Source organism: Equus quagga, chromosome 7, assembly GCF_021613505.1.
Source record: "Equus quagga isolate Etosha38 chromosome 7, UCLA_HA_Equagga_1.0, whole genome shotgun sequence".
NCBI classification, from domain to species: domain Eukaryota; kingdom Metazoa; phylum Chordata; class Mammalia; order Perissodactyla; family Equidae; genus Equus; species Equus quagga.
The window spans coordinates 3,566,332-3,579,663 of NC_060273.1; the positions used below are offsets into that span (position 1 = coordinate 3,566,332).

A 13,332-nucleotide genomic window follows, 5' to 3' on the forward strand; every position below is an offset into this window, starting at 1 on the left:
CTTGCAGAGTGTGTGGGTGTGCCAGCACCCCAGCACAGCACCCAGCACAGCCAGGCCTGGTGTCTTCCCAGACTGCAGCCCTCTGCAGTCTCTAAACCTGGCTTAGTTCAGATTCTGTAGAATTGGGCCTGAAGGGAACAACGGTGTAAAGAGTTTTTTGAAAAAGGCATGGAGGGCTGGCCCCATCGCCTAGCGGTTAAGTTTGGCATGCCCTGCTTCGGCAGCCTGGGTTTGGTTCCCAGGTGCGGACCTGTGCTACTTGTCAGCAGCCATATTGTGGCAGCGACCCACATACAAAATAGAGGAAGACTGGCACTGATGTTAGCTCAAGGAGAATCTTCCTCAGTACACACACACAAAAAAGTAATAGAGACATGCTAGCCTCAGGGAGCTCAAGAGCCTTACCAGCTGTAGGCTCCCCTCTCAGACAGAAACCTGGCGCTGGGGAGGGTGGATGTGAGGGGAGTGACTGCAAACGGGGACTGGGTTTTCTTTGGGGTGAGAGAAATGTTCTAAAATTATATGGTGATGTTTGCATAACTCTGTAAGTTTACTAAGAATCACTGAATTGTACACTTAAATGAGTGGATTTATTGTATGTGAATTATATCACAATAAAGCTAATTTTAAAAAGGAAGAAAGAAACTAAGGGCCTGAGGATACCATGGTTTGGGTTCTCCAGAAGCAGAGCTGATCTGGGAGGTCGGCAAGGGGTGCAGAGCAGAGGCACAGAGGGACAGGCCCACAGAGAGGGCTGTGCTAGGAAGGAGCCACTTGCTGTGGGCAATGAGGCTCACTCCTGGTGGGGACTTTGGGGGAGACAGTGAGGAAGCACCTTAAAGTGATCTCAACTGCAGGGGCCTCAGTGGGAGCAGGCGAGAGGGAGGGAGGGCCAAGCAGCTGGCTGTCCACTTCAAAGGGGAACCAGCATTTGGAAGGCTCAGGGCCTGGCCAGAGCAACCGTTTCCATCCTGGGATGCTGGGGAAGAGGAGCAGGGACTCGAGGTCAGGGTCCTTCTCCTCATTCCTGATTTACCCCTAGGTCCTGGGGGCGCTCTGCCGGGCCTGTTAGAGTGACAGCTGTACAGAGAGGGTGGCCATGGCGCCCAGGAGGCAGATGGTGCACGGCGGTCTGTGTGCCTGTGAAGGGAGTGTCCTGTGGGCTTGCCTCTAGTCAGAAACGCACAGAGCAGCCAAGAGCATCCTCAGGTGTTAAGCAGAACCCTGACATCAGGCTGAGTGGGTCCTGGGGGTCCCTGCTGTCTATGTAGACCTTCTGTCCTTTTTTTTTTTTTTTTGAGGAAGATTAGCCCTGAGCTAACATCTGCTGCCAATTCTCCTCTTTTTGCTGAGGAAGACTGGCCCTGAGCTCACATCAGTGCCCATCTTCCTCTACTTTATATGTGGGACGCCTGCCACAGCATGGCTTGCCAAGTAGTGCCATGTCCACACCCGGGATTGGAACCAGCGAACCCCAGGCCGCCGAAGCAGAACGTGCGAACTTAACTGCTGCACCCTCGGGCCGGCCCCCCTCTGCCCGTTTTTAATGGGCTGTTCGTCTTTTATTACTGAGCAGACATTCTAGGTATTAGACCTTTGTCAGAGATACGACCTGCAAATACTCTCTCAAAATGACGACAGTGTTCTTTGGAACATAAAAGCTTTAAATTTCGATGAAGTCCAACTTTCTGTTTTTTCTTTGGTTGCTTTGCTTTTCGTGTCCTATCTAAGAAACCGCTGCCTGGTCCAAGCTCACGAAGACTTCTGCCTACGACTGAGGGCTTGATGTCTTCGCTCCCACTGCCAGGAGAAGCTCCTGCTCACCTGCCGGCGGCTCCCTGTCATTTGCACCCTGAACACTGCTGTCTCTTTCTCTCCCCTTTCTCATTCCTCATCTTCCTACTTTTCTTTCTAAGTCTCTAGTTTGGGAGACCCAGGGACTAGCTCGTGGCAGTGGGGCTGCAGGGGGCATTGACCCTCTGGTAAAGAGGTGCCCACCCACACCGAGGGCCAGGGTCTGCAGGGAGGATACTGTGAGCAGGGCTGGGGGAGGGCAGGAAAGAGGAGCCATCACAGAAGTGTGCCTGCAGAGACAGCTGGCTTCCCAGGGTTGGTCAGCTGTGCCGCAGCGGGACTGCCCAGCCATAAACTGTGGAGCCAGCAGAGGGAGCTAAAGGCTAACAGCTGGAGAAGCGCCTGCAGGTGGGCCCTTACCTGACCGAGACCACGAGGGACAGCACCTCCAACAGCAGGGCAGTGCTGAAGACGGCCAGGGCGGCCGGCGGGGGAGGCGTGGCGGCGGCCCCGTACTTCAGGAAGCAGGTGATGGAGAGAATCAGAAACACTGTCGTGGACAGAAACACATCCAGGAGGGAGCTGAAGGTGGCACTGGCGAAAGTCTTCACGGGAGAATTCTTTATAACCTGTGTGGGGAAGAGGGGAGAGTGGGGAGCATGAATAGGAGCCATGACAGACAGCGATGGGGTGTCAATCAGGTGGAAAAACAGCAAACGTCTATAGAACACTTGCCTACCTAGACCAGGACAGGGTGACAGTGCTTTAGGGGGACCATCAGTTGACTATTATCCCACTTAACAGTGAGTAAACTAAGGCACAGAGAAGTTAAGAAACTTGCCAAGGTCACACACCAAGCAATTACAAACCAATAAGTTCTCAAAGGCATGTTACATACTGAGCCTGAAAGGTGAGCATCGACTGGCAAAGTCAACAACTCTGCATCTGTAAAGGCAATCGCACTAGGAGCTTCCACTGAATGGCCTGGTCCCAGGTTCAGGGTGTGTGAAAGCTGGCTTTGTGACACAGGTAACGGGAGACATGGAAGGAGCAGCAGAGGACAGCACGGGCATGTCAAGTGACAGTAAGAGATGCTCACGCCTTCACTCAGGGGTCTGCTCCGGGCCGGGCTCTGTGAGGGTGCCAGAGGGGACATGAAACAAGGCTCTTGGGGAACTCACAGCATAATGGTGGGGACGGGCAGGACTCTGACACAGCAGGTGGTGTGGGGAATATAACAGACATGCATGTAGTGTTAGGGCATCACGGGGATGGAGGGAGAAAATGGTGACAACGCCAAGAGATGACTGGTTCTGGGCACCATGTGGATCCTTCAGGGGCATGACCTCAGTCAATGCTCACACAGCCCCTAGAGAAGGAAATGCTACCAATCCTGGTGCACAGATTGGGGGGCAAGGCCAAGTGGCTACCCAAGGTCACACAGCTGATGAGCCTGGCCAGGGCTGTGGCATCTTGAGCACGTCACCTAATTTCTTCACGCTGGTCAGTGGCTGCTGAAATGGGTCCCAGCACCTCACGAGTGGTGGTGATACTTAGATGAGAGGCCCCCAAGCACAAGGCTGGCCACACATGGGGCCACCTAGGAGCTTCCCCTCACCCCTGCATCCCTCTGCCCTCTCCGCCCTCCACCGAGCGGGGCCAGGCCTCATGCGTGCCCTGCGCTTCAGTGAGCACGTCCCACCTGCTCCCCTCCTGTCTCATCCACTCTCGTCACCTTCTACAATCAGCCACATTATTTTATCCAACACAATCTCACGTGCCGTCTCCTGCTCCAGATCCTTCCACAGCTCCCTCTGGCCTTAGGCCTAACATCCACAGTGTGGAAGCCGTGACCTGCCTCTGCCCACCTCCTGCACTCCACCTCAGCCCAGCCTGCTACACAGATGTGCCTGCAGCTCCCCAAAAGCACAGGCCCTGTCTTATCTTTAAGGTTCATAGGTGCTGGCCCCTCTCTCTGGAATGTTCCTTTATTTGGTTAATTGCCAGTCCTTCCACTAACATGGGCTCAAGAGTTACCTCCCTCTGGACCCTCAGTCTGGGGTTGGTGTCTTGCCGTGCGCTCACAGGGCATCCCAGGACCCAGGGCTCTGGATTCTCACTTCTGCTGAGTTATTGCTCCCCCACAGAGTATGTTGGCCATCTCTAAATCCTAGCCACGAGAACAATCCTGGCAGCACAGGTGCTCAGTACACGTTGGTGACTAGAGGGATAGACGAGAACCGTGCCCGTGTTTGGGAGGCCTGGCTGCTCGGTACAGGGAGTGGTAGAGAGCACCCGGCTCTGAATCAGAAGGGTGCCCTGCCCTGGCAATAGCATCTCCAGCCCCTCAGCCTTGCCAGGCTGTGGCTTTCTCTTTGGAAATGGGGATAACTGTGGGCTTCCTCAAAGGGTTGCTGCGAGGATTAAATGAGATGACGATCAGCCTTATAGGTCACCGCCGAGCAACTCACAAATCCCCAGAGGAGCCCTGCTTGGGATGTTAACTGGTATTCACCATCCCTGGGGGCTGACAAAAGGGGGCGCCTCCACCCCATGAGGCAAGAACTGGCTCTGTCTGGTTCACCAGGGTCTCCCCAGAGCCTAGGTGGGTATGGACATAACAGATGCTGAACGAAGGTGTGCTGAAGGAAATAATGGATTTGAATGAAAATTCCTTTTGGCTCTGGGGTTAGGAGGGTACATATTTTTGACCTTGGAACACTAACCAGATTTGGACCCAGAGGAAAGAATGCAGGGAGCTGGCTGTTTAGACCTCACACCTGGCTCTAGGTTCTCCTATTTATTCATCATTTCAACCATGCGCTGCTGAGCACTGTAGGTGTGGGGAGTGTGCTGGATGCCCGAGTGGAGGTGAACACAAGAGACATGGTCCTGCCCCTGGAGTTGAGAGTCCAGGGAGGGAGGCGCATGATTCAATGAGCACACCAGAAAAGATGACAGAATGGGGTGCATGCTAAGAAGAAAAAGGAAAACAAGGAAATAAAATCCAGTTGGGGGTCAAGGAAAGTTTTTTGGAGGCAATGACGTTTGGGCTGAGGGTTAAAGAACAAGAGAATTAAGGCGGGGCAGGGCCACGGAAGTGGGCTTCAACCCCAAGGCAGGCGGGAATGCCGAGAAAGGTGGAAGGCCTCCAGAGCTCCTTGTCCCATTTCAGTGGGGAAGAATGCCGACAGGGAAGGTAGAGAAATCTTGCTCGAGACCAAAGAACAGGGTGGCTGGAGCAGCCCTCTCCCTGCTGGGCCTCCAGTGGCCGGAGCACTGCCAGGGGTGCCTGGGATGCACTGGCAGCAGAGCAAAGGGACCAGGAAACAACAAACTGGATGTTAGACAAAGGAGAGCAGAAAGACTTGGTTTTTTTCCTCCTTTGTGGAGATAAATTCATATACAGATGCAATTTGGGGCTTACAGATTGTGGGAAATCAATATTAGCCTTCATTTTTCTGTCATTAAGGAAAACAAAAAAGGCTGCCAGAGCACAAAACTAATCGTGAATTATTCAGTGAAAACAACATATTTCTTGAGTAAAATTATAAGGAAAAACACACCTCTTCTTGATAGCTGGTCCTGTAGGTTCGCTCTAGCTCCTGATCCAGGAAGTTCAAGCTGAACTGATTAATGGGTGGCTTAAAAAAATAATCTTTCATCAGGCTAGAAGAGACGATAAATGCAATCGATCAACATTCCACACAATGATTACATTTATTTTACAAGAAGATCGCAATTAGCTACTGAAACACCATTCGTCAGGCATGTCACAAAAGCTCTAAGTTGTTACATAATAGACATTCCTCCATTGCCCCTTCTAGAATATATTGCTGGAAAGTCTTTCATGTTTCCAAACATAATCACACTTTATGTTTCACCTCCACTAAAGAATGACTATTCACCAGAATCACAACACACATCATTAGAACCCTGCTTGTGAAGACATTTTCCTAATATCCAGAATTAGGAGAAGAATGCAGCTTCCTTGTTCTATGAAACGATCCTTCTGAAGGACCAGCAGATCCCTCTACTGAGAGTACTTATGTTCATCCGGAGGCTTCCAGTGAAAACAGAATTCAGAACCGGCTGTCCTGTCATTCAGAGAACTGACAGTAATTACCACCATCAAAGCTAACAGGTTGTTATCACAAAATTGTGTGTACAGCTAGTGTAATTTTGGTGCTATTGTCACATATGCAGATTGAGTGTGAAACCTGAAAAATGATAACGCTCAATGATTTTAATAGTAGAGAAATCAAACCTGCTTTATGTGACTCTTTCATTCTTTTATGGATTGCTAGCAACTAGCAATATCCTTTTTATACTGCAGAAAATTACTATAAATTTAAGGGAATGTTAACAGGATTTCAGAAGGCAAATATAGCCATGGGGTGTAGTCTCTCTCTCTCTCATACAATAACTACTAGAATTAAGTCAGATGAAATATGTGAAGTGCCTAGCATGTGACTGACACACAGGGTTCAGGGTACATATACTCCCTCCTTTCTTTGAAGCATAGTGGACTCTGTTTTCACGATAAGTGTGTAATACCTTACTATGCTCTTAGATTGAAAAAAGAGAAAATTCTATCCCCTAATGTTGACCCTCTAGCCACCCTCCCACTCAAGAAGGGTGGACAGAGGGAAAAACAACAAAGCAGCTTGAGGAGGAGGTGCAATGGCCACATTTTAGCAATCAAGTGGCAGGATACACACTGTTATAAGCTGTGCTTCTCCTTTGAAATTATTATTGGAAGGTTCCACTTCTGGGAAAAGAAATCAACTCCTGTTGAACCAATCTTCTCTCAGATAACAAGTATAAACTCTTAATACATATAAACACAACTCCAGGAAGGTACTGGAGATTGACAAAAGCAGGCAGAAAACGGAGGAGAGTCACACTTAGAAGAATTAAACAGCGCCAGTTGAATTTCCTTTTTTTAATTTTTCACCTGAAGACTGTCATTAGTCAGCATCATGTGCAGGATGGCTAAAATGCAGATAGAAAAGCCACAGTCTTACTGGCTTGGAAAACTAGAAAATTAAGTTGGCAAGTCCACAGATGGAAAGTGGGGTTGGAAATCCCAGAGGAAGAGAACCAAAGAAGGGAAACCCCAAATATTGCATAGAAGCTCTGCTCAAATCTCTAGATGACCCTTGAAATACGCATGTGCACTGCAGACTCCAGCAGCCTAATTAAGGCTAACAGAATAGCTGCTGCCCAGCTCAGGGGAGACAGAGTTTGGTGTTTGAGTTCAGATAAGTTAACTGCCTGCCGAAACAAACAAACAAAAAATTGATACTCTTCAGAGGAATATAACAGAATCCAGAATTTCTAAGCATCATACACAATGTATACAACACAGTCCAAAATTACTAGACAGAGAAAGAAACAGGAAAACATGATCCATCTTCAACAGAAAAGCAATCAGCAGAGACTAACCTGAGATTACCAAGAGGTTAGAATTAAAAGTTGGGGTTTATAATGTATGTAGATATAACACATGTGACAACTACAGAATAAGGAATGAGAAGAGAGTAATGGACTTAGACAGTTACAAGATTTCTACATTTAAAGGGAAATGATACATTAACTATAAAAAGACTGTAAAAATATAAGGATACCCATCTGTAACTCCTCAAGCAACCACTAAAAGAAAAATAATGGAAAGAGATAAGGCTAAAAAGCCAAGTATATTAAAATGGAATTAAAAGGCTGAAATTGTTAGAATGACTAAAAAAGCAAGACTCATAAGAGATGAACTTCAAATATAAAGACACAAGTTGGGATTTTTAAAAAACGGAAAACGCTATACCATGCAAATAGTAAGAATAAAAAAGCCAGAGTGACTATATTAATATCAGATAAAGCAAACTCTAAGACAGAGCATTACCAGGGATAAAGAGGGACACTTCAAAATAATAAAGGATCAATTCACCAGGAATATATAACACTCACAAATGTGTATGTACCTACAAAAGAGCCTGAAAATACATGAAGCAAAAATTGTTAGGACTAAAGAGAGACACAGGCAATTCCACAATCATAGTTGGAGATTTTAACATCCTTCTCTCAAACACTGATAGAACCATAGACAAAAAAGTAAGTAGAGACAGGTGATCTGAACAATACTACCAACTACCTGGACCTAACTGAGATTTATGGATCACAACTTCCTACAAATGCAGAATATACATTTTTTTCAAGTGCACATGGTATGTTTACCAAAAAAGGCCAGATGTGAGGCCATAAAACAAGTCTCAATAAATGTAAAAGGCTTGAAATCACACAGAGTATGTCTTTGACTACAGTGACATTAAATTAGACATTAATAACTAATATATCTAAATATCATTCTTCACTAAAAGGAGCCAGGGCTCTTTCAAGAAATGGGTGATTCCTAAGCTGGGGCAGGAAAGATATAAAATGAGCCTGGAGTAGCCTGTTGTGCTAGAATGTAAGAAATTGCTCAAAACAAATGATGGAGTCATGTCAAAAGGACACAAGACCCAGCCTGAAGGGGGGGCTCCCAATGGCCAGATTCAGGACAACTAGAGCATCAAACTATAATAAGGATAGTGATGTAATACATCCTATTAAGTAAAACAGGCTTCCATGAGTCCAGGTTGGTAATAGATGGATAGATAAAGCAATAAATGGGGAAGGGCTCTTGTTTATAGTGGAAAGCTCAGAGCGAAATGATAAGTGTGCAGTTGGTGCTGGAGTAGACAAGGCGCCTTTTTAAACCATCGCAGAAAAGACTGTTTCAGGCAAGAACCATCAGTGGAGATTAAATCTAGGGAAGTTTGATGAGGAGTGAGGAGTGGGATATCACGATCTTAAAGTATCTTCCCAAGGATTGCTTATTAGTCACAAGGAGAAAATAATAACTATAGATTGGAGAAGTTGGCAATACTTGCCTGGTTGATCAAAATTACTACCACTGACGAAGGACAGACAGGCACCACGTGCCTCTGGATACGATACCTGAGAAGGACACATCAGCATCTGGCAGAGATGCACAGCCCAAATGTAATCATGAGGAAACACCACACAAATCCAACTTCAGGAATGTTTTATAAAACAACGGGGCCTGCATTTTTCAAAAATGTCAACATCATGAAAGACCAAGGAACTGTCCCAGAGTTAAAATGACTAAAGAGGGATGACAACTACATACGCAATATGTGATCCTGGACTGGGTCCTGCACTAGAGGGAAAGGGAGTGCTATCAAGGACATTGGACCAATTGACAAAATTGGAATATGAACTGTAGATTAGATACAATATCTCACCAATGTTAAATTTCCTGAATTTGGTAACTGATTATATAAAAGAACATCCTTGTTTTTAGGAGATATAGTATTAAGGGGTAAAGTGCTAGCATGATGTATTCAACTTACTGTCAAATGGTTCAGAAAAAATAAAAAATTAATTTCAGAGAGAGAGAGAAAGGAGAATAAAGCAAACATAGTAAAATGTTAAAAGTTGGAAAACTGGGCAAAGAGCATGAAGGGAATTCTTTGTACTATTCATGCAACTTTTCTGTAAGCTTCAAATTACTTCAAAATAAAGTAATATACTGACAATGGAGTGCAAACACGTGGGGAATAGAGTAATTCAGAAAAAGGGAGAGGCTTCTACCTGCAAATCTTTACTTCAGTGCAAATGGCTCCACTCTTACCTGTCTTCTTTGATAACATCAACAAAATGGGCGTCTGTTTTCTCCCGGATGTTCTTGAATCTCAGTGGAAGGAGAGCTGACTGGTCCAAGCTCACACCTGCCCACCTTCCCTTTTCCTGTAAGATCTCGCACAGGGAGGTCTGACTGTTGGTGAGCTTCTCTTCCTGGGGAGGGCTCAGAAGTCCGTTTTGCGTTTTGGAATTAGGTCCTCCAGAAGCCTGCCGCAAGACAAGGGGGAGCAGACACAGAGGTTGAAGCGTGCGCATGCAGCAGTGCTATTCCGCCCAGCCTGTCTGCCATTGGAGCCCCGCTGGATTGTGCACTGCGCATTTCCACCTGCACCTTCAAATCCCTGTTCTAATGCGAACATTCAACCTCTCCGCCCAGCTGCATCTCCATTCCCCTCGTTCGTCAGACCGCATCTCCAGGCATTCAGGCAACCAGGAAAGTGACATCGTGGGAGGAGTCAGTGAGGAAGGGGAGAGAAGACCAAGGGAAGAGTTGAGGATCTTGGAGTTTGCTGACCACAGAACCAGCATTCCAGAGGGCCGGGGGGAAGGTTTGGGCGCCTCAAAGGAAGTACAGGGAGGGGATCCAGGGAAAGGAAACCCAGAGCCGTACGGGCTGAGAGAGACATGGACTGACCCAGCATCGCACAAGTCTGGGCAGATGACACACGGGTCGAGGATGAGATTCATAGGCTTGCCTGAAAGGCTCTCAGGTTGGTCTCTACTCTGCTTCCCACCCCAGTCCCGGCTCAGTCTCTGAGTGAGCCTTCTCCAGCACCTTCCTTGCTGCTGTCCATATCCCTAAGCCCCTCTTTCTGATGCACCTCTCATCCTGAGGATTGCCCTCTTCCCTTTGCACATCCACATTCTACCTCGTGTTGAGTCCAGCCTCCAGCCCCACAAACTTTCCCTGACTGCTCCAAACCACACGTCTTTAAACTCTTACTGCCCGTCAGGGGGTCCCACCCAGTTCAGCATGTGATTATCCTACTTCACAGGGCTTAGCTCTGACTCTCCATCCTGTCCTTTATCAGTCCATTCAAAACCTAAAGGATTAGGAGGTACAGAATCATGTCGCCTATGAGGGGTTATTCTCAGAACTGAGAGGTTAGTAAGACAGCAATGTAACCCAGGGGGATGCGCCAGGAGAGGAACTGACAGGAACAACAGCCAAAAGCTTGTCACCTTGGTGCTGTTTTTATGCTCCTCTTGACAGCCATTTTGCACTGCTCCTCCTTCTGCACCAGCTTCTGATTTGGGAGCAAACGTGATTCCGCATGAAGGGCAGGTCTACAAGAAAAACACATACCATAGGAACTTACCTAGAAAACAAGACCACAATTCCTGATTCAAACAAGTCTGCTGCTGTTGCAATTTGCTGTCACACAGAATGGTTGTAACCAAATGGAAGGTTTACTGAACCACTCAAGGATGAGTTAAAAATGAACCAGCGAACTGAAAGTGGAAACATGTCCACACAAGGACCCACACATGAAGGTTCCACAATGGTCAAAAAGTAGAAGCAACTCAAATGTCCATCAACAGATGAGTGGATCAACAAAATCTGGTATGTCCATATAATGGAATATCATCCAGCTATCAAAAGGAATGAAGTACTGATTCATGCTACAATGTGGATGAACCTTGAAAACATTATGCTCAGTGAAAGAAGTCAGACATAAAAGGCCACATCACATGACTCCATCTGTATAAAATGTCCAGAAAAGGCAAATCCATAGAGATGGAAAGGAGGCTGGTGGTTGCCAGGGGTGGGGGGATAAGGGAATGGGGAATGACTCTTTTTGGGGTGATGAAAATGTTCTAAAATTGTGGTGATAGCCACACAACCTTGGCTCCACCTGAAGTGTTACTGAGTGCTTAGTAAATGTTGGTACTTAATATCAAAACTTCTGGCCACTGTTCTCTCTGGTTATGAAGACAGTGCATCTGATAATTTAACATCCTTGATCACAGACAGGACAGCCGTCCTTGGTGTCTACTCTGGTGTGGCCACTTGTTTTTCAGGTATCTCTTGGCATCAATTTGGTTCTAAACATTTTTCTCTCCTCAATGCATTTTAAGAACAGGCCATCTGCTTCTCAGGAATTCCCCATGGCGCACTGGCTTTACACATGTAAGATGTTTTATGCATTTAGAGCCACAAATATGCGGAAGTGACCATCAAGCCTATTGGACACCAGAGGGCACACACCCTCTGCAAAGGATTCCTCAGAAATGCTACAAGGCCACACAACTTCAGACACCACACCCTCTCTGAAGGTCTCGGCTGCCAAGGGGTTGGAAGACCAGTGGAGACTGCGAGCGCCCACAGGGACGGGGGGAGCCTAGGGCAGTGGTCTTCACAATTGGGCAAACTCAAAGCTACATCCCTCTGACAGAGCCTATGTGGCCTGTACCCCGGTTTGACAAAATGTTCTAATACGGAGGTGACGTCTTACAGAGCTGCCCACAAAAGAGCCTCAGGAAATGAAGGTATAGACATACGTTGTCGGAGCCCGGGTGCTCTTAAATGGTCTAGGAGCCTGCGCTCAGGGAGGTTTGGGGGCTCCTTGGGGCCACACGTCAAGCAGTAGAGAGCAGCACCTGTGATCGGGACCCCAACGGCCTGAACAGTGTTCACTGCTTACTCTGCATTCCCACAGCAGCTTTGTCTGGGGAGTGGGGAGGTGGCGGGGGGTGGGCAGGAGAACCAGCAGTGGACTCCAGGCCCTCCTGCAGCAAGGCAGCCCTGGGAACTTGCATCATGTGGATCCAGTGCAGACCATTTGGTCGCACTTTGAAAATGTGGCTCTTTGTTGTTCTATTTCTTCTTCAGCTACTTTCCTTTTTTGTGGGAAACTTCATTGACTAAAACTTTAAAACAGGGGCCGGCCCAGGGGCACAGCGGTTAAATGCGCACGTTCCGCTTTGGTGGGCCGGGGTTTGCCAGTTCGGATCCCAGGTGCAGACATGGCACCGTGTGGCAAGCCATGTTGTGGTAGGCGTCCCACATATAAAGTAGAGGAAGATGGGCAGGGATGTTAGCTGAGGGCCAGTCTTCCTCAGAAAAAAGAGGAGGAGGATTGGCAGATGTTCCTCAGGGATAATCTTCCTTGAAAAAAAATTTTAAAAAAAACTTTCAAACAAATGAAACAAAAAATCTTTGAGAAATCCATCTGCCCTGATGGAGACCTTCTCATATCTCTACATTCCCTTCTGATACGTAGTGAGAGCCCCCGCTGCACCAGGAGGGCCCCACCACGCAATGGTGGGTGAGTTTGTTTCCCCTCTCCAGCCTCCACAGCAATTTTCCTTGAACTATTTTCTGGCTTCATTTTAATCAAGTTAAAAAAATCTCACATGCTGGTTTTTGCCAAGCATGGAGACACCTCTGCGAAATATTTGCCAACCCATTCAATGTTGGTCTCTCCCCCTGCACAGCTGCCAGCATCTCTGTCCACGACAAGCCCTCACGGGGAAAAGTATTCCAGACTTTAGGCAACTATCTGGGGTACCTTGCCACCTTGGAGGCAGGCCTGGGCCACTGACTTGCAGGGACGCAACGGGGGCGGGCACACAGAGAGAAACCACAGTTCTAATGAGCAGCTGCTACGATTTAGAAACGCCTATTGCTGAGGACATCCCAGGAACAGTAACCAGGTCCTCATCCATGCGACGTCTGCAAGCTCGTATACTTCATCTCAACTAATCCTCATAGCAACACTGCGAGGCAAAAGTGATCACTCTTAGGACACAAAGGACACAACTACAGGGATCCCGGCTCTGGACCACCAAGCAGCATCTCTCTGGCCTCCTTTCCTGGCTTAAGGAGGACCCAAG

At 47.6% G+C, this 13,332-nt stretch overlaps 1 protein-coding gene across 1 annotated transcript in view; it reads right to left on the reverse strand.

The window, feature by feature from the left end:
* Positions 1-13,332, reverse strand: part of ADCY9 (adenylate cyclase 9) — a 105,547-nt gene that overhangs the window by 16,418 nt on the left and 75,797 nt on the right. Inside the window, exons 4-7 of the mRNA XM_046666549.1 lie at positions 10,678-10,782; positions 9,485-9,702; positions 5,361-5,463; positions 2,215-2,423 (exon numbers count right to left, since the gene is read on the reverse strand). Of these exons, the coding sequence (XP_046522505.1) occupies positions 2,215-2,423; positions 5,361-5,463; positions 9,485-9,702; positions 10,678-10,782 (635 nt within the window). The remainder of the gene's footprint in view (positions 1-2,214; positions 2,424-5,360; positions 5,464-9,484; positions 9,703-10,677; positions 10,783-13,332) is intronic.